This window comes from Vombatus ursinus, unplaced genomic scaffold (assembly GCF_900497805.2).
Source record: "Vombatus ursinus unplaced genomic scaffold, bare-nosed wombat genome assembly UNPS02014773.1, whole genome shotgun sequence".
In the NCBI taxonomy this organism is placed as follows: domain Eukaryota; kingdom Metazoa; phylum Chordata; class Mammalia; order Diprotodontia; family Vombatidae; genus Vombatus; species Vombatus ursinus.
This window is the reverse complement of record NW_020954551.1, coordinates 40,106,179-40,127,926: the sequence shown is the minus strand read 5'-3', so window position 1 is coordinate 40,127,926 and position 21,748 is coordinate 40,106,179. Positions and strand designations below refer to the sequence as shown.

Sequence of the window (21,748 nt, the reverse complement as noted above, 5' to 3'; positions counted from 1 at the left end):
GACTCTGGACAAGTCACTTAACCCCAACTGCCTTGCAGGGAAAAAAAAAAAAAGGAAGAAGTGGAGAGCCTCCTCTAATGATAATTTTGTCACTAAAAAATTAGAACTGGTAGTGACTGGAACTGCTATTCTAAACTCTGATTCTAACAATCAAGGAAGAAATGGTCACTACAATAGAAATTATAAGAATTTAAAGGGGGTAAAGGGGACAAGTGACCACTCCAGCATAGATAGTTTGCATATATGACCCTGGGCAAGTCGTTTAACCTGTTTGCCTCAGTTTCCTCCTGTGTAAAATGAGGATAGTAATAGCACCTACTTTGAAGGGCTGTTTTAAGATCAAATGAGATAAAGTCTGTAAAAGCACTTAGCACAGTGCCTGGCACACAGTAAGCACTATATAAATGTTAGCTATTAGTTATCAACTGTCAACAGACAAAAAGATAAAAGCCAAATATAGTCTGACATGCTTCCTAGAAGACCTTGTGAGAACAGATTTCAAAGGGTTTACACAAAGAATAAGTAGGATCCAATGGCCTCACAAGTTCTCTAAACACATCAATTTATTTGTTCAAAGAAATAACCTATCAAGTCAGATTTTAAAGATGGAAGGAAGGAGCAGCCGCTGAGGACCAAGCCCACAATGGAGCAGGTTCTTCCAAGGACTGGAGCACGAACATCAGAATGATCCCGCATTGCCTGTCTATGCTGAGGCTAACAGAAAGGGGGCAGGGGAGCCTTAACCATGCTAGAGGTTTAACTACACACCAGGTTTAAAGAAGAGATGGGGGGATGATAACAGATGACGGTAAGAAGGCTCAACTACTCAACTGTTATTTTGCCACCATTTTCCCCTTCAGAAAGAATGCTCTCTGGGCTGGAAGGGACAAAACAAAACTAATTAACAAGAAGTTAAAACTGAAGATAAATAAGAAGATTTTATTTCAACATCTACTTGCCCATAATGAGCAAATCACCAGGCCCAGGGAACTCACAGAATCTCTGAAGTGAAAGGAACGTCAGAAGCCAATCAATCCATGTCCATTTATTGAGAGCTCACTATGTGCACCAAGCACTATGCCAGGCACTGTGAATTCCAAGACAAAAAATAATCCTTACTTTTAATGAGCTTACATTCTATCAGGGATCTTACATTCCACTCCAACCCTCTCTCTACAAGGTAATTGGTCATCCAGCCTTTGACTGAAGACCTCAAATGAGGGAGAACTAACTATATTGTTCGGAAAATAATTGTGAACAACCAAGTTATTCGGAGCATTATAGATGCTCAGACTTTCCATTAGACCCAAAGAGTAGTCATTACTAACTCAATGTCAACTTGGATAAAAATCTAGTGCAGTGTCCCAGGGATATGTGCCTGACCCAACACTTGTATTAATAACTTGAATGAAGTCAGGAATAGCTAACATATTAGATAGCAGTCAGGATCCAAAAAGATGCTGACAGGCTAAGGACAGACATACTTCTCATCATTTGAATAAGTACAACAAGGGGGAGTTATGGTTAGACAACACTTCCTGTCAAAAAGACCTAGGTGAGCACATGAGCCAAGATGACAAAGGATGGGAAGTCAATGCCAGGCGGGTTAGAGAACAGTAAGAGTGCATTACTACAAAGCTGGTGGAACTCTGAGCTGCTGTGGCCATTCTGGAAAGCAAATTGGAATTATGCTAAAATCAATGGCTAAAATGTTTGACTCTTTGACCCAGGGATCTCATTGCGAGGTATGTATCCCAAAGAGGTAAAAACACACACACACACACACACACACACACACACACACACACACACACCTGCTATAGTCACAGCAACACTTTTTTGTGGAAACCAAAGGACTAAAAACAAAGTAATTGCCCATCAGCTGAGTAATGACCAAAATCTTGTGGTTCATGAATTTTACTGTTATTATTATTACTAAGTAGTAAGGTATGCCTGCAAAGAACTGAGAAAAGTATTAGAAGACTTAAGTGAACTAATACAGAAAGAAATGAGGCAAAACCAGAAAAACCACGGCGGACTCTAACAGCATAAGCTGTATCTCCCCTGCTGGCACGCGGGACGAGGAGATAATAAACAGTGGTTGAGTTGCCTTTGGCGCGGTGCATGATAATCACTGACTAATGGCATAACAAGTATCTTTGATCTCTGCTTTCAAATTCTTCTGGACTATATGACACTATCTCATTTCTCTTCTCAAAATGTTCAGAAATGCAATAGAGATTTTTGAGGAGGCAACGGAAAGATGCAGCATATTGCCACTAACAAAAACTTATGCTCCTGGAGATGGTGCCAGAAAAAAAAAGCAAGCAAGCCTGGAAAGAGGGGACCAGTCCCGCACGCAGAATGTCCGTGATTATCCACAGAATGTCAGAGGCTTTGGAAGGAGTCTCTCTCTGGACAGAGCCTCCTGGAGAATTTCTAGGACAGGGCGGTCACTGAACAGAATGAAGAGGCATGGGTGGACTGCAACCTGCACTGGGGGAGCATGTGTGTAGAGAAATACCTAGAAGCAGAAAGCGGGGCATTTTATCTGATGCTGGTGCTCATTTACTACTTCTCAATACAACCTAAGCTTCACCTACACTTCAGCTCCCTGACAAACGTCTGGGGCTCATCTCTCTCTCACTCATGCGCTCTTACCTGCAATAACTGAATCTGAACAAACTGAGCGCCGGTGGCCGGGTCTCGCACGGCTAAGCCTCCATTCGGCACTACGATACTTCCACATAACCGACTGCTAGAGCTTGTGGAGAAATCAGTGGGGCTCACTTTACCACCTTTTAATTTCCTTTGAGTTGATCCTGATGACCCTGAAACAAAGTAGACAAACCAACAACTTTAGTATGCTTGTATACCCTTTACTTAAATCCGTTCACGTCCTTCATAGAGTCAGAAGAGAAACACTGCACGACAGCTTTTCCTAGACTTTAAAATATCCCAAGAAGTCAGTCTAGGTGCCTAAGAAGAAACCTCCCAATGCTTTGACATTACACGTAGCTTGATTTTTTTACTAACCAGAGCAAAACGGAATGTTTCCTGCCATCTCTAATCCTTGGATAAATTCAGTGATTTCATCAGTGCAGATGCTCATTCCACAAAGGATGCGAGTACGTTTTCGAGTCTCTGTGGTCCAAAGCTCCTCCCCTGGTGGCCAAGCTTCTGGTGAGGAGCTCTCTGAATCTCCCCACCTCCCTGGGGCTGTACTCAGAGTCCTTCTGGCTCAGGCTATGCCAGAGGCTGTGCTACTCTCAGCCTTCAACACCCTATAGGCCTGCCTCCCTGCCAAGCCTTCAGGTGGTTAGTAGGAATTTCCGCTACTATAGTTATGTGTGTAAAACTGGGGAGGCTAAAGATGGCTAAAATATAGAGTTACTAGGGCAACTGAGCATTCGTTTTTTTTCATTCGCTGTTTCAACTATTTACCAGAAGAGAAAAGAATTAACAAGTCATACACCCACACTGTTGGGAACAAATTTACTTTTAAGCTCAACAGTGCCAATTTATAAAAAAGTCATTGTATCAGGAAAACTCAATCTTTTGGCCACTTATTTCTGGAGGAGGTGGTCAAGTCTCTGAGATTTCACTTTGTATGGGCAACTTCCAGAATGGAAATTCCTTCCACCAATTAAACCTGACAACCTATTTGCAACTTATAGTTTTACAGAGTTGCTTGAGGCACTAAGGTGTTAAATTACTGGGCTAGGGTCTCACTTGGCTAGTACACATCAGAGGTAGGCCTAGAACCCACATCTTTCTAATTCTGAGACCAGCCCTCTATACCATATATAGCATGATGCCTCTCACATTTACTTTCACTTAAGCAACACAAAAAGTAGAAAGAACTGAACTTAAAAGCATGAGTCTTATGAAGCGAGCTAGATTTTTCAGTTATGCTGCTGGTAAGGAAAGAGAACTTTCTGTGTATCCTTGGGAATATCACCCAGTCTCTAGGGACCTTGGTTCCCTCCCAATGAAATGAAAAAAGTAGATTCTATGACTTGTGAGGTCCTTCCCTGCTCTAAATTCTATGACTATCTTTAAGACTTTATTAAGCAATGCTGCCCACCCCCTGACAGAGGTGATGGACTTAGGGTACAGAATGGGACATGATCATTGTGGGAATTTGTTTTGCTTGACTATACACATTTGTCACAAAGGTTTTGGTTTTCTACTTTTCCTCCAATTAGAAGAGGAGGATAAGAGAAAGAAAAAATAGATTCAGTGAAAAAAAATTAATCAAAAAGTTTTTATTAAGTATGCAATGCTATGTGGATGTTGTTTCTTAAAACCACCAGTAGATGGCATTATTAGAATGTTTCTGTGGACAACACTTTGGTTTCCCATTTAGCCAGGGTACAAACCTGAGGATTGCCACAAGCCTTAGCCTATTCTGAGTCTGAAGAAGGTTAAGTCAGATGAGTGCCAGGATGGGCTACAGCTTTGTTACTGACAAACTGGCTAAAAACAGACCTGAAATCAGGCTCCTTAAGCCTTATGGCTGGGGATAAATCAGAAAGGTCCTAACCTCTCCTAGGCATTAAAGACTAAATATGTATAATATTTGCCAAAGGAGCCAAATGCAGAATCTTGCTTCCATCATTGGGATGTCATTAGGGCTGAGTTATTCTCCATGGTCAGGGACAAACCCAACCATCTTTCACTTCAATATACTGTACTATCCCATCAAATGCACATTTAACAACCACACACACTGCCCTGGAGTAATGGCCCCCTGACCCCCTCCAGCACCCACTGCCATGCCAGGTGCAGGATTTTGAGTTCTTAGGGCTTCTGTGCCCTTGGGCTTTAATTCATCTGAAAACATAGAAACATGAACTTCTCACCCAGCCCTGATGTTTAGGTGTGTTTGGACCCCTGGTCACAGCCTTGGAGACAGCAGTATGCCCTGTGGATAATAACACTGGGGGCAACCTTCTGTTATCACAGCCTCATCCGGACCCTTTGTGATCGGGCTAGGAAATGCTCAACCCCAAAAGCTGGAAAGTCTTTCCCATACTTTAAACCCTTGCTTTGCTCTTCATTATTCCCCCTGTGGCCACTGGGTTTGGAGAGAGTTATATACCATCCAAATAAGTAAGTGATGAGTTTTTAACTCATAAAAAATGGTGAACGCACGAGTGAAGACTGAAAAAGCATTAAACTAATGACTGAAAGGCAATAACTAGAAATGTGTGCATATTAACAACAATATGTTTCAAGTAAGGACCCTCCGCCTCAATGTGCTGCTCAAGCTTCCAGCAGAAGACATACAGCCTTCTAATAACAAGGAATTCCAATTCAAAGTCAATCAAATTTAAGGGATTTTTAAAAGGGTAACTGACCACACGTGATTTTTGCCTTCCACACTGACTTTAGAACCTCACACTCATGTAAAACGTGACTCTGCTGCATTCTCTTCCCTGGAGGATACAGTGTACGATGGTGATGGACAGCAAGCCAGGTTTGGCCAGGATGCAGAGAGAAAGAGAGTGAGTGTACAGTGGTAGTGGTGGTGGTAGCAGCAGCAGTACTAGCTGTAGCCATAATGAAAGTAGCAGCAGCAGCAGCATGCCCTGGGGCCAGGCCTGAAGATGCTGCTGCAGATTTCTGAGTTAGAGCAGAATGATGCCTAAGCAAGGTAAGTCTCACTGCAGCTGGAGTGTAGTCAAGGGGAATCTTCAGGTGGAAGACCTGTGAGGACTGTATGCCATAGGCCAGGCAGTTAGTAACTGAGCCCTCAGAGCACTGAGCAGGTGGTGGAAGGAGGAGAAAAGACAGTGGTGGGAAGGGGGGAATGTACACGCTGCTCTCTTGGCAGGGGAACGGAGAAGAGGGAGCTACATGTTACTCAAGCAGCTCATGTGCCTTTCTTTGACTTTTAAAGTGATGTCCTTCAGGACAAGGCACTTTTCTCTCTGAACCTCAGTTTCCTCATTTGTGAAATAGGGATATGAATTTAATTTGCACAAATGTCTATATAAAGTGCCTATGTGTGCAAGGCACAGTGCATACAGAAATGACAAAGTAGCATTCCCTGTCACAGGGCTCACCATGCATAAATTATGGCACCATCCCCTGGAAAGGCTGTTAAGAGGACCACACAGCGAGAACCAGAGCAAGGAGAGGGCTAAGTTGGGTCTCTCTGGCCCCTCTAAAATAGGAAGGACTAGAACCTCCATGCTCGATTCTACAACAGAGTTCTTCCCCTGCGACATCAGCCTGCCACTAGCATTGCCTCCCTGGGTGAAGCAGCTGAATTAGATGAAAACAAGCCACGGGATGGCAACCTAGCAGCTATGTGCCATACGCCAGGAGTGTATTTCATCCACGAAATTCAATGAAGACGACCTCTGCTGTGTCACTGGTTTACCTGTAGAGAAGGGCCCTCCCCCTCTGTCTACACAGTTCTGTGGCAAGGGTCAGGTCTGGAGAAGGTGACTCAGTTGCTGAACAACACTGAAGGACAGCTCTCCCACTACAGAAGGATTCACTGCCAAGTCCTGAGCTCTATAGGAATAACAACTGGTGGGGTTCACCCTCAACTTTTCAGGGAAGGGACCTACACTTCAGCCAAACTCTGAAACAGATGAGAAGGGCCTTTCTAGATTTCGAAATAAAACAGGCATACTGATCTAGGCCCTGGACAGTCAACTGGCTCTTTCCCCCGCAAATAAAGGTATGCTCTCTTAAGGCAAAGCCCATGCGATGTCTCAGCTCCCATCACCCAGGGCTGGCGCACCTGCCTCCTGTTCAAAGAGGTGTCTCAGCATGAGGGGGCAAGAACCACAGCTCCTGCCTCAATTAGAGGAGGAGCTTCCCCATTTGTGAGCCTGGAAGGGTCCCTGCTCCCCAGCACTGGGCTTTGAGAACGAAAGCCCAAGGACCGCAGGACAGACAGTGCTTGCTGCCTCCAGCTGATGGAGCCTCCCACAGCACCAAGGACTCCGAACCTTAACAAGGCTACCAGGCCGGAGAGAGAAGGAAGAGTTCTCTCTGCTGCTGCCTGGAGCCCAGGAAACCACCACCATCCCAACAAAAATAAAACACACCTCAGTGATTTCTTCAACCCCGAACTAACCTTGAACATTTTTTAAAACTACTGAACCACAGCCAACCTAAACACCAAAGTATTCTCTGAACTGCACCCATTCAAATATGAGTACTCGAGAGCAGGCCTGGTCTCACTTTCCTCTCCAAACTCCTGATGCCTCAGAGGGTTTTGTACATAGTAAAGTGCTTCAAAGGTGTCTTTTCCGTTTATTCCCGAGCCAAATCCTAATTCTATATGGTCTCCCTGCCCCAAATCTTTCTCCTTCATCCCACCACCAGGGGCCGGGGCTCTACTTCCTGTGCACCCAGGGTATGGATGCTGCTCTGGCTCTCCCCACATATACAGGTCCGTAGAGCCCCTTCTCCCCACAAAAATCCTTTTTACAGAGTTTTAGACACGTGCAATATTGTGAGATGCAGGAAAAGAAGAACTCTATCATAAAGATACTTTGCCTTAAATTCCAAAATTACAGAACAAAATCATTAGAGATATTTCAGAAGGATGTTTCCTCCTACCAAAGGATTCACAGCGAAGTCTCTGTGAATACTGAGCTTCACTAGTGATGTAGGGTGACATGATTTACCCTCAACTTTTCAGAAAGTGAAATAAACCTACACTGAATTTTGAAAGAAATGTTAAGCATTTTGCAGATTTTGAAAAAGACATTCTGCCATAATACAGGATTTGGACAGATATCAAAAGGAGATCTAACTACTGTAAAAGCCATTTTACTCCAAATAGATGGCTGCAAAATGACCCACCATCCACTGAGAGGAGACTTTGATCTAGAAGTCCCACTGGCACTGGCAGGGCCAGCGGGCATGGGGGCCACACCCTTCTCACCTGTGCTGCTTCCCGGCCCTTTCTCTTTTTTTTTCTTGACTAGCTGAATGGCTCGATAATCAGTTCTTGCTGAGCCCCCACTTTCCTGAGACCAAAGAAAAGTTTGTCAGTCACTCGATCTAAACAACAAAGGAATGAAAAAAAGCAAGGGTAGCAAAGTATAAGTTATGGAACTTATTTGTTACTCAAATAAAATTAGACATTACAATCTTCTTACAAAAATAATGCCAAGACTCCAAATGAAAGCCCCAAATCTCACATTAGCACACAAGAAACCCAAATTCATATCAGACCATATCTGCATATAAATGGGGTGGAAGAACACCTCAATTAACCAGCTCTGCCAGGAAAAGAGGGTCCATAAATACATGTATTTTACCCCCTTTAAATGGGATGATCAATTCATTTAACCACAGAGACAGGGATTGGACCTTTAATTTTATGTTAAAGGGAACTCCCAGGTGGGGAAACTCCCTCTTACCAAAGCACAAATCGTGTAACTTTAGAGGCCAAGACCTGTCCAGAGTCCTGACAAGCAAAGTAACTCTCGGTCCTACGGCCAAGCTGTGACCCTAGGCCTTCCTAAGCTTTAGGTGGGCAGAAATCTAAACCACAGCTCATGCCTGTGTGTCTGCTTAAAGAAAGGACACTGCAGACACTGAGGGTCTTCCTGGTGACCAGGTTATCCCTAGGAACCTCCCTGACTAGACTGGGCTGTAGGTTAAAAAGAACCCTGAGCCATGAAGCCAGGTCGGAACGTCTGCCCAAACTAAAATGGCTTGTTATGGCTTTTTGTGGTTTTTCAATCTCTTCTTTTGATGTCACTGTTACTGCTCCCCAGTTACCCAATGTCCACTACTCCTTCTTCTTTGCTGATTCTAATTCATCTGCTATGATCAAGGAACCCAAATGACAAAGTTTGTCAGAGATGTGTTTAAAATATAAGTGAATAGGAGGGCAATGGGAAGAGCTCTGCTGTCAGCAAAGAGGAGAGCATAACCGTGCAGCACATAGTAAACGCTACAGAAACGTCGGCTATTATTATTGTCATTACTACCGTTATGGGTTGCCTGCTGGTTTTTTAAAAAGTATCTCCTAGTTCTCAGCCTTGATCAACAGGTGAAGCTGCCAGACCTCTGGAAAAGTGAAGTCTCATAATGTTGTGTTAATTAAATGATGAGACAAACAATTGAAAATTTCTCATTCCATTTCTCCACTGTCTTCATTAGACAATATGATTTAAAGCAGAAGTTATCTTAGACACCACCTAGGCCAACCTTTCATTTGAGACAGGACAAAAATGAGACTCACGTCCCATAGATACTGAGTGGCAAGAAATGAGACTGAAACCCAGGTCCTGTGGTCAGTCGAGTCCTGAGCAGAAGCCAGGAGGCCACGTGAGTCTGTGCAGAGTAAGTGGGAGGCAAACTCTGCTCAACTCCCCGGCAATGACCAGAAACAGGAAAAGTGCTCCAGAGGACAATGAGGAACCAACCTGCAGCAGCAGGACTTTCTGTCAAGGCTCCTCACCCCTGAGAAACACCCACAGTGAACTGCTCGGGACCTCAGTTTCCCTCCCTGGGCACAGTCGCTGCCGAAGATCTCGGGGCAGTTAGGTCCCTTTCCAAGGTGGGGGCAGACTTAGCATGACTATCAGACCTTCAGTCTATAGCTGCCAGAGTGAACAACAGCTGTGCACTCTTCCCAATTCAGATAGTTAGGATGTTAAATGCCTCCAAAAATATTTGGTTATTTTTTTTTTGGCAAGAGTCTATTTGGAATAAATCAGGTCTTAAGGTTAAATATTTCTAAAACTTTTCATGAATACTCAAAAGCCCACAAACAATATTATGTGTTCCTTTATGTTTTCTCATTATATTCCTTCATACCCAATTTAAGATAAAGTCAGTAATTTGACTTTTTAAAATTATTCGCACATGGTAGTTTCCCCCTTTAAGGGAGGGCCTCTTAACCTAGTGTGAGGGAACTTGTTTTATCTTGAATATATAATTAGATAAACCAATAGATTTGATTTTTTCCATAAAGTTATGTATTTTGTTTTATACATTTTAATGAGAAAGGGGTCCCTGGCCTCTGCCAGAGGCTGGCCAATGGCTGTCGCCCAACGGGTGCATCACACAAACAAGGTGAAGACCCCTGCCTTAATTAAGGACTTTTCAGAAAGACAATGCTGTCAAGTACAAAATAAGTGTTTGTGGAGGTGACACTGAGAAAAGCCCATCAATTATCTTCTCCCATCACTGAAAACTGCAGGTTTCTTTAGTAAGGAAAGAAACCAAGGATAAGTCGTCAGAGGGACTAAAGGACTCCGAAGAGACTACCCTATCCAGCCCCTTCATTTGACAGATGGAGAATCCGACACGTGGGTTAAAGGGACTTGTCTGAGGCCACACAGCTCATTGGAGTCGAGTGTTCTGCAAACCTTCAAGTGCTATATAAATAATCACGAATCGGTTATTTATCATTATTGGGACAACCTAGGGCTCCCGACTCCCAGTTCTATGCTTTTTCCAGGACATCATGTGCTTAGATAAGCCAACAAGAGTCAAATTTAAGCCAAAAAGCATCATCAAAATTGGATACAGCTAAAGCCATTCCCAATTACTACCTACCAAAAATGAGCTCCCGGGCACTGTGTGGAGATCCATTTCTTTTTGAGCACTGTAGCCTGCTGTTGGGTTGGAGAATACAAACTGAGTCACGACTTTGCTTCCTTCCTGGTGTCCAACAATGTCTGAGCCAGGAAGTAAGTCCTGTTCAGTTTTGAGTGACGTCAGGAGTCCAGGAACATTGTTCCCAGTGAGGCTGCTGGATGGAGTCAATGTGGCTGGCTCTATTGTTAAGTTATTGCTAGATGTCAGAGCAGGAAGATCTTGACCGGAGTTCTTCACAGACAGAGATGCCAGAGACCCCAGTGCTTCTGCATTGACAGTCTGGACATCATCCAAATTTAAAGTGCTTTGTTGTAAAACTGTGGCGGTCGTACCCAGCAACAGAGAGCTATCAAGACTGTGAGGCATGTCACTGCTGGCCACCAGTATCAATGGGTCCACAGCCTGCCCCAAGGAGTTATTATTATTATTAACAGAAAGGTTCCCCCCAAGAGTTGAGCTCACTGAAGCAACATCTATTGTCAAAATTCCAGAGTTCACTAATGCCATGTCTGTTGTAATTGCAGAATTGTTACCAGATACGTTAGAGAAGAGAGACACGAGGTCTATGTTGCTAAGATCGCTCTGTGCTGGGCTGGTAAGTTCACTGCTGGGTGTAAGAAAACTTGTAGCTTCAAGCTGGCTTAAGAGGTCTAAAAAGCAATGAAATAGCCATATGATTATTCTAAGTAAGACACTCGGTTATCCTAATGAAATTAACATATAATCTTCATTCCTTTCCAGCTATTATTTCCATAGAAACCTTCTGAAACTCATACTTACAGTTTGCTCTCATTTTTGTGCACATATGTTGATATGTAACCTATATGTAATCAAGTAATGGCTAACATTTATATAGTGCTTCAAAGTTTGGAAAATACTTTTACATAAACTTTATGTCCAAGAAGAGTGCCTAAATGATCTGTGATGCTCACCCCTACTGTTCATGTGCTCATCTGGTAGCCAATAAACTGTATCAGTCTAAATACAGAATATACACCCCACCACACCCTCCCCTAATCTGGTTTTCATATATAGGCTTGATTATAGCCCATAATCAATGTATTTTTTTTTCCTTTCAAAATACCCCATTTTGGTGATGCAGCTTACACTCAGTCAAAGCCCATATGCAGATAAATAGTGACTCAACATGGCAGTAGAGCCATTCCAACATCAGAATGATTGATCTGCCATGGGGATTCAATTCAGACCCAAATGGGGCAGGTGGTCTGCTCTAAAGTTTGCCTGAAACCCTCAAAGAAGAGACCTCAGCAGGCCCAACCTTTGTGGTCCTGGCCTGAAACTGAACCACACTGTGGAAGGATGAGCAGGGCATCATTTGTTCTTACATTGGCTACTGCCACCAGTCTCGTAAGGCTGTCACTCCCTGAACTACTTTCATCTGCTTCCTTACTGGTTTCCCAAGCTCCACGCTCACTCCCACACCTTTCTATTTAAACCTCTGAAGCTACCAGAGTCTAATATATGCCACCCCTAGCTCAAAAATCTTTTAAGGCTAACCCATGCCTACTGAATAGAATCCAACACTAGCTAAGGCCATCCCCAGGCTGGCTGTCTGGCCCCAGCCCACATTTCTGGCCGTAGCTCTGACTGACTCTCCTTTCAGACCTCCCGTACTTCAGATAAACTGGCTTTCCCACCTCTGCCACTATACTTGGCTTAAAGAGAAACTGACATTGCCCTATGTGACTACGCCTTCCTCTAGCTCACCTCTTCCTGTTTTTCACCCCTTCTGCACCTGTTCTTCACCTACATCAAGACCTCGATGCCCTCCTCCCTTCAGTATTTCCTCAGATTTCACTTTTGTCCCTCTACAATCTCAGCCTAACAGTTGGCCATTGCAATCCCACCCTGGCCTCTGCTCATGAGTCCTTCCTTGCCCTATCACCACACTTCTCGTGCCAAGCTTCCATCTTGGATTACTCCCACTACCCCCACCTCTCTGGTCTTACTCATTAGCCACTAAATGAAGCCCCACAGCTGGCTGGGCCACATTACAAGGTCATGTTATTCAACCTCAACGAGGCCCTCAAAGTAGCAAAGCAGTCCTCTCACTCCTCCCTATGGAGTCCCCAACCCACTCCTCAAATACATTATTCTAAAACTTCACTCCTCCTCAGGTCCTTCACCCCCTTCCTCCCCAACCGAAAAAGCAGAAACCATTCAATATAAGCTCCCTTTCCTCCCCTTCTCGTCATCATTTCTCACTCTCTTCTCCTTTCTACCAGTCTCTGAAAAAGAGGAAAAAAACCCTTGTTCTTCCCAAGGCCAACCCTTCTATGTGCCCATTTGATCCTATCCCCCCACTCTTCTCCAGGAGTATTCATTCACGGTCAGCTCCCCTCTCCAATCTACAGCTTCTCATTATCTACCGGTTCCTTCCCCACTGCTTTCAAACATTCCCAGGCCGTCCCTATCCTTAAAAAAGACTTTCACTTTTCCATCCCCTCAAAGTCATCATCGTATATCTCTCCTTCCTTTCTCAGTCAAACTTAGAAGCCTACAGGCACAACCTCTCATTCCTCTCCTCTTAATCACTCCTCAACCTCCTGCGACTGGACTTCCAGACCTCATCATTCAACAGAAACTGCTCTCTCCAAAGGCGCCCAACCCAAGAAGTCTTTCATCAGTCCTAATCCTCCTCAATCCATCTGCTGCATTTGAATAGGCTGACCACCCTTTACTCCTTGGATGTTCTCCCCTCTTCAGAGGGTTTTTGTTTTTTCGGTTTTTTTTAAAAACACCACTCCTTTTGGCTTTACCTTCTACCACTCCTTTTCAATTTCCTTTGCTGACTCACAAGAAGATTAAGATTGATTGTATCATTTTCTTACTGATCCTATTTACAGGAAATTGATTTCGGTCAGTAACTGCTTAAGTCATGGTTCTTTGTCTCTTTGTTCAGAGTTCAGCTGGGTTAAGTTTAAAAATCCTGTACTCTGAGTACAGAGCACTCAGCCCATGTCAGGCCTTATTTCAATGTTTGGGCCCAGTTTTGGGTGCCACACTCAGACACTTCTGTTCCTGTAGATTAAGACTACATTAACTTTTTTGACTTATAACAGCTTATAGTTCATTAAATGCCCAAGATCTTTATCATGAATTTCTTTCTTGCTTTATGTCATCTGCAGTCTACTCTTCATCCAAGTCACTGAGAAAAATATGGGAAGAGAATAAAGGACTTTGAAAAGAATGCCCTGGGTCAGCGGTGGGGAACCTGTAGCCTCGAAGCCACATGTGGCCCTCTAGGTCCTCAAGTGCAGCCCTTTGACTGAATCCAAACTTCACAGAACACATCCATTTATTCTGTGATTTAGTCTGTGAAGTTTGGACTCAGACAAAGGGCTGCACTTGAGGACCTGAGAGTCACATATGGCTTCGAGGCAGCAGGGGTCTGCCTGTGCATTCTACATATGTTTTCTATCAGAATAGACACAGACCTATAAATCATTATTCTTTCAAGCCAATTGGTCAAGCATTTCTGAGCTCAATTAACAATTCACAGCTTATCCACAAAGATATCACTAGAAAAGGGAGACAACTTTGAATCCAGAGTTTGACCCAGGGCAAACCACTTAAACCTCTCATTGCCCCAAGCTAAGGGAAGAGTCCTCTGGTCAGGAGTTCCCTTGACCAGCACTTTTTAAACTGTGGGTACTGGCCCCATATCGAATAACTGAAGGGGGGGGGTGAAGAGCGGGGCTGTTGGCAGTAAAAAAGTTTCTGAACACTTTGCAAACCTTAAAGCACTACATAAAAGGTACCCTTATTACTAACTAACCGAAGCATTTCTGGCTGAGCCCAAGCCAACACTTCTGGCAAGAATTCCCCTCTAAACACACTGGCTCTTCATGCAGTTCCTCTGCCTACCTTAAAAGCCTGTAAACAACTGCTTAAAAAGAAGTGGACTTGGTCTGCTTTTTATTCTGTGGCTGTCCTGGTACAGCATTCCCTTTTCCCCCCGGGCCAAAGCAGCCTGAGGTAGGGGTTGTCCAATGAGAGGAGGACGATTAGTTTTAAAGGTATATTATAACCAACGATCTGTTTCTGTTATAATCAGAAGAACTGAAAGAACACTGAAAAAAAGGGAACTGTCTCATCTTGACAACCTTTTCCCACTGGGAGGATACCCTCTATTCTAACTTTCTCAATGAAACCACTGGAAGGAAAGCAGGTTTTCAAGTGATAATCTTTTATGTTATGACTTTTGTATATAAATTAAACCCCCAATTTATATAACCAATATTTACAACAGAACAAAGTAGAGCTAAGTTAAACAGTTACCTATTCCCAACAGGAGGTACTGATTGCTGATAGAGACTTTCTCAGTTTTCACCAGCTTTTGCATTTCAGAGTAAACAAGAACTGTTTTTGTTAACCAGTTATACTTAAGACAAGCAATTCCTAAAATTAGGGCCAGACCTTTCATATTCTAAAGAAAGTAGCTATCCTTATCACCATCTCTATCACCTCCATTCCAGAAAACGTAAATTATGTGTAAATGATCACTTGATTATTTGTAATTGGCCCACAAAGTTATTTTATCTAGCCGGCAAAGAGACTGGCTATTCCTCCCTTCCAGATTCCTAAAGACAGACTGATGGAGTAGGGAGTTGGATAGATATGGACTTTCACTTGCTGAAGCCAACATACTCAGCACACCCTAGCTTTCTTCCTATCTCTCTCTAAGTGTTACCTTGTTTCCACTCTACCCAGCCCCAGTCTGGCCTGGACAGCTCATTGGAAAACCTAGTTATTTTTGAAACGGCTTTTCAACTGCACAGAAATCTTGACCCAAAGGACCCACCCCTCCAGGCTAGACACAGCTGCCCTGTCAGAGGTGGAGGTGAGAGAAGGACAGTACCTGAACTAAAGTGATGCTGTTTGGCCATGTGAGACTTCATGCTGTGCTTGGAGGTGAACAGCTTACTGCAGCTGGACACCGGGCAGCGGCTTCTCAGAGCGTCCACATCCTGAAGGTGCTTCTTTGAGTGGATGTACAGACTGCTTCTTGCAGAGAAGCGAGCACAGCAACCTGGAACAAAAGCTAGTCAACCATCACTTAGGAAGTGTCTATGTTGGAGAATGAAGAGCATTAAGCTCCGGGACACAGAGACTAAACAACTTCTGCCCTCAAGAGGCTTACTATTCATGGAGGGGAAAGAACACCTATGTCTATGTTCTCTCTCTCTCTCTCTGTCACACACACACAGACACACACACACATAGAGTAGATGGCTGCCACTGAGACCAGAGACCATCCCCTGGACCCCTCACCGTACCAACTACCTCACGTGGCCCACTACACAGAAGCCAGCTCCAGTAATGCTCAATCTCCTCCCTAGCCATCTGGACATCTTCCTCGGCCCTCCTACCCTTTCCAATTCTGGATCCATAATCAAATCAACACTGTCAATGCTGCTGGAAAAGGTGTGTTAATCTATTCCTTTCAAGTTCCACTCACCAACCCTGTAACCTCACATACAAAAACACCCTTCCCTGTCCACCACTCCCTTATATATATTATCTCTTCCTACTACAGAGTAAGCTCCAGGAGGGCAGGAGGGCCGCTCCAAAGAAGAGCTGGCTTTGAAGGAACAAAAGGATTTCATGGAGGAAGTAAGGAAGGAGAGTAGGGATGGTTTGTGCAAGTTCCAAGAGTAGCTCTTGTCCAGCCTGGTTGGACTCTAGTCTGTGAACGGCAGTAATGCCAGGCAGGGCTGAAAGACAGGCTAACACTGGACGGTGGGGGCCTTTACATGCTGAGCTGAGGAATTTGTAATTTGTCACGGAAACAACATAGAGACAGGCACTTATCATTTCTTCTGCTAAAGACTCTTAAGTGGCCACCCATTTCAAATTCCTGTTTGGCATTTAAAGCCCTTCAAAATCTGGCTCTATGCTCACGTTCCAGACTTACTCCCCATTCCTTCAAACTGGGTCTCCAGGAGATTCCACCTCAGTGCCTGTGTGCACATGAGCCATCTCTGCTGGCGACAATGCTCTCTCTCCTCCCCTCAGCTTCTTGGAATCGTCCTTGGAATCTAAAACTCAGCTCAAGTGACACCTGTAGTTGGGCCTCACTGTCCGCCTGCCACAATGACTTTGCATTTACTTTGTATATAAATTCCTAAATATAGATTCCCACCCCCTGCCCCACCCCCCCAATTCTGTGAGGGCAGGAAATGCTTCATTTTTGTTTTTGTAGTTGAAGGGCCTAGCTCAACGCCCTGCATGGAGGAGGAGGTGCTTTCAACAATGCTTGGTGAACCGAGTAAGTAAAATGTTAATCACTGCTAATAAAAACTGTTTAACACAAATTCTGGCTCAAATATAACTTTTTGATGGACAGGCACAACTAAAGGAAGTACAGTACTCATTAATGAATATTCCAAATTCATACAACTCAAATGACCTTTTAAAGCAAATGACTGTCTAAGAACTAAAGGTATTAACTATACAACTCTCAAGTAGCACTTAGATTAGGAAAAAAAATAAAAATAAAAAGTAAATTCTACCTTCTACTGGACACTCGAATGGCTTTGTGCCCAAGTGGGTCACACTATGGCCTTTCAAATGTTCTGCTCTTGTAAATGATTTACCACAGCCTTCAACAGGACATGTAAACCTCCGGTCATCTTCATGTTTCCTACCCAAAAGAGGTATTGAAGAGAAGATTGATTTTAGTAACTGAGCCCCAAACCTTGTCCTAACTAATTCAATTTGCTAATGACATATTTCTTTTTAAACAAATTATTTGCCTTCAAAATTCTAACAATCACAGTATGTGGTGGTTAATATCATTGCAGGGAAGGAGGGGAAAGAAGAAAAAGTACATACCTGTTTAACTGGAAAAATAAATGTTACTCCCACATTGGTTTATCTAAGTAGGCCTGAGATTCAGTTACACTCTCACTAGAAAATTCAGCCTAATTAATCAAGCCAGTTGTGTAATGAGTCTCTTTAGGAAAGTTAAGTAGTGCTTAAATCCAAGAGTAGGTGGGTAGCTACTTCCCAGACTGGTTCACTACACTCCTCACAGTTTTAAAAAGAAGCAGACTAGACAAAGGGACCACTCTGTAAGTGGCCAGGTCCAAGAGATCCAAGTCTTTGCTCGTCACACGTCAGTCCTACTCAGAGTTCTGAACATACTCTAAAGCATCAGAATTACCTTTTGTGCCTCAGAAGCTTAGACATGCTGGTGAAGGACCAGCCACAACCATCTGAATCACAGATGAAAGGCCTTTCACCTGAAAGAAAAGTCACAAGCTGGAATTACAAATGGCTCCTCTCCAATATACCAACACACTACTACTCTCACGGCATGGTAGGGGCACAGTGGGAGCGTCTGAAACACAACAAACCTGTATGACTCCTCAGATGGATCTTCAGGCGACAGGCTTTATCATACTGCTTATTGCATCCAGGAAAGGAGCAGGAAAACAGTTCTTGTTCTCTGAAGTGGGCTCGATTATGGGAAAATAAAGCACTTACTGTGATAAACGTCTTCTCACAACCTAAAGAGAAAAAGAAGCAAAGCAGATTAATAACAGTATCCTCCAACTCAGCCTCCTTTGTGTGTACACAAAGGTCAAAATCTACATCTCATACCTGTTTACAAAAAAACAACCAAAAAACCAACACCTCCCCCCACCAAAAAAACCCTTTATTTATATGCAACCATCTTTAGTATGAACACTGACTTGGCAATCTAGAGCCCTGGGTTCTAGCCTAAGGTCTGCCATTAACTAGTTAATCATGTGATGCTGAGAAAGTCACTTCTTTTCCTATCCCTCTACTTACTGATCTGTAAAATCGAACTGAACAAACTAATGATAGCAGGGCAGGCAAAGTGTGACAGAAAATCTGTGGGGTATGTAGCACAGATTTCATATCCATTTCACAAAGGAGATAAGTGAGACAGAGGTCACCTAGGAAGTGTCAAAGCATCTCCACGCCCTGGAGATTGGCAGCCATTTATGGCTGTGCGATCTGTCTTGGTTAATCTGTGGCCCATCCAAGGCAGGAAAGACTTTCTTTTGGGATCTTAGGGGATCAGTCATTATCCTAGATCAAAGGAGCAGAGGGGTAGGGGATAAAAATTTCAACCCTAGAAGTAGCCACAATAATGTCGTGGGTTTTGTGAAATGCATGGTACACTAATAAATGTAAGCTGCACACAAATAATATACTTGTAACCCTCACAAATGTGGATGCCTGAGTTCAGCTGATGCCACCTGAAATCACTAAAAGAATGACCCGGTTCACTTCAATTATCTATGTACCTTCTTTATCTGTAAAATGGTGATACTGCCATCTGCTCCATAAGATTGAAAATAACTGCACCAAGAAAGGCACGATTACAGAGATGGCTGAGACTCTTCAGAGATCCACTAAGGTGGATGTTCAAATTATGTTTCTCTAATATGAAGAATTCACACATTCTCAGTGGCCAGAGTCAAAGTTTACACACCCTTTTAAATACTTAGGTTTGGATCCTGTCTAACATTACAAATGATTTCTCTTTCTACTTAGAAATGCAGTTGTTATCTGCTTACTGTACTATAGCCTTGGGAAGGGGGTGGGGTCAGATAATCCAGGTGCTAAGTGTTCTGTAAAATCTGCTAAGTATAGCTTTTGAGCTTTTCATTCCATCCCTGTGTGGCCTGGTTAGTTTTGATGAGAGGCAGTTTGGTGCACTGGACAGAGACTGGCTGTCCTGGCACTGGAGGAAATCAGTTCAAATCTCACAAGGTATGTGACCATAGAGAACTCATTTAACCTCGGAGGTTGAGCATCCTCCTCATCTGTAAGATGAGAACAGAACCTGTATTTCCCAAAGATATCATCTCAAACAAACCAATCCTTAGAGTACTCTGTGAGGGTTGGTTATTAGTATGATTTGGGTTTGGGGGACACCTCTGACCCACTTTTCCACCTATGTTGGAAAATCCCTCATTTTACAAATGAGGGAACAAAGGCGCAGGGAAGGTAATTTAGCAGACTCAGAATTAGAATACAGATCCCGACTCCACTTTTAAATTCTTTCCACTACACGGCTTGTGCTTGTGTTTTCTTTCTCTTTCTCTTTCTCTCTTTCTCTCTCTCTCTCTCTCTCTCTCTCTCTCTCTCTCTCTCTCTCTCTCCCCTCTCTCTCTCTCTCTCTCTCCCTTCCCTTCTCTCCTCTTCCTCCTTTCTCCTCCTCCTCTCTCTCTCTCCCCCTCCCTCTCTCTCATATAAACTGGACCTGTAATTCCAGACACTCCTAGAGGAAAAAAATCCTGTCTGCCAACGAAGGGCAGCCTAGAACACTCATCTTGGCCCTGAGTCACACAAATGATATGGGCCAGGTGGGACCAGAAGCCAGGCCTTCCCTGCTCCTGGGCCAGCACTATGGCAACCCCCTGCACCCTGATGCCTCTCCCAATGACTCATATGGATATTGCACCTCAGCACATACAAAGCCCTTCCCCACTACTCATAAGGTATTATCCCCACTTTAAAGATGAAACAGAGGCTCAGGGACATGAAATGACCTGTTCAATGCTGGTGAGGGGCCGAGAAGGCAAACCCCCACCTTCTGATTCCAAGTTCAATGTACAAAATGGTTTGTGAAACAAACTATACTCCCTATTAAGCCCTCAGATGCCAACGCTCACTGGCAAACCTAACTAGGAAAGCTGAGACCATGGTACTTTAGAAATGGCCTCCCATATACCAGATTATGGTGAGAATTTGGTTTTCAGTTTTTGTTGTTGTAGGCATTCAATGGGGAAGGGGGCGAGTAGAAAGAGAAATTATAAATTCATATAAAAATAGTTTTGAAAGAAAAAAGAAATTTTAAATGGCTTCTAACACTTTCACACAGTTGATGTAAATCTAATGTAGGAGCTCCCCTAATATTTCTGCAATCAATACAGCTTCCAAAATGATACAGTATGATTTTTCTGCAAATATTCTTCAGGTTCTTGAAGAAAAGCTGATCTAAACCCACTACACAGTGTGTGGGAATACTCAAAATAACTCTGGTCTAATTGCTAACTCCTATCCAAAAAAGGGAAGGATCCCAATAATCTCCAGGCATGTTCTTCCTCATTCATTTGTAAGATTTCCTAAGACGTTTTCCCGCACTCGTAGGAGTATTTCACAATTTAAGGGTGCCGGGGGTTTGCCAGAACAATGTCATGTAAAATTCTATCAGAAGTCAAAGCCTTCCAAGGGGACTGGGCATCGAAAATGTTGGAGTGGACTCCAAGAGCCCTGCTCTAGAACGAGCTCAGCCACCAGGTGTGATCTCAGGAGGCTCCCAGCTCTTCTCTGGTCTAGATGACACCTGACTGGAGAGACTGGGCCTGAGGGCCCGGCACCTTCTCTGCAACTGACCCTGAAACTGCCTCTTCAAATCCTGCCCCTTCCCATGGGACATCGGGGGCGCTTCCGACCGGCTCCTTACCGCCCCAAACAGCCGCCATCGGACACGGAGCTGGGGGCTGGAGGCGCTGACCCCTCCCTCCCCACCCAGGAGGCAGGCGCTGACCTCTCCCCCCCCCTCCCCACCCCGGGGGCCGGGCCCGGGTCGTTACCGGGGAACTCGCACTTGTAGGGCCTCTCGGGCTCGAAGTGGCTGCGCTGGTGCGCGGCCAGCTTGGCGTGCGTGGGGAAGCGCTCGGCGCACACCTCGCACTTGAACGTGTTCTCCTGCTCGTGGCCCTTCATGTGCGCCTTGAGGTTGTAGACCGTGGTGAACCTCTTGCCGCAGCCGCCCGCGGGGCAGCTGAAGGGCCGCAGCTTGTCGTGCGACTGCAGGTGCCGCTTGAGCTTGTAGGACGTGGTGAAGGACCAGCCGCAGCCGTCCAGCGGGCACTTGAAAGGCCGCTGGCCCTGCGTGTTGCTGTGCGACAGCAGGTGCAGCTTCAGCTGGTGCTTCTTGGGGAAGGTCTGCGAGCAGTCGGGCTCGGGGCAATGGTAGACCAGCACGACGCCCGCGCCTCCGCCACCCGGCCCGCCCGCGCCGCCGCTCTCGGCTCCCGGGGGCGGCTGCGGCTGCCGCTGCGGCGGCGGCGGCAGCGCGGGGCCCTTGGCCGCGGGCTCGGCCAGCAGGAAGCTGGCCACGGGGTCGGCCAGGCCCAGGTCGGCCGGC

At 44.6% G+C, this 21,748-nt stretch overlaps 1 protein-coding gene across 1 annotated transcript in view; it reads right to left on the bottom strand.

Moving 5' to 3' along the window:
• The window catches only part of ZXDC (ZXD family zinc finger C), a 28,307-nt gene that overhangs the window by 5,219 nt on the left and 1,340 nt on the right, over positions 1-21,748 (bottom strand). The window contains exons 3-10 of the mRNA XM_027863806.1: positions 21,192-21,747; positions 17,973-18,125; positions 17,780-17,858; positions 17,127-17,257; positions 15,473-15,643; positions 10,549-11,240; positions 7,916-8,000; positions 2,662-2,831 (exon numbers count right to left, since the gene is read on the bottom strand). Coding sequence (XP_027719607.1) covers positions 2,662-2,831; positions 7,916-8,000; positions 10,549-11,240; positions 15,473-15,643; positions 17,127-17,257; positions 17,780-17,858; positions 17,973-18,125; positions 21,192-21,747 — 2,037 coding nt within the window. The remainder of the gene's footprint in view (positions 1-2,661; positions 2,832-7,915; positions 8,001-10,548; positions 11,241-15,472; positions 15,644-17,126; positions 17,258-17,779; positions 17,859-17,972; positions 18,126-21,191; position 21,748) is intronic.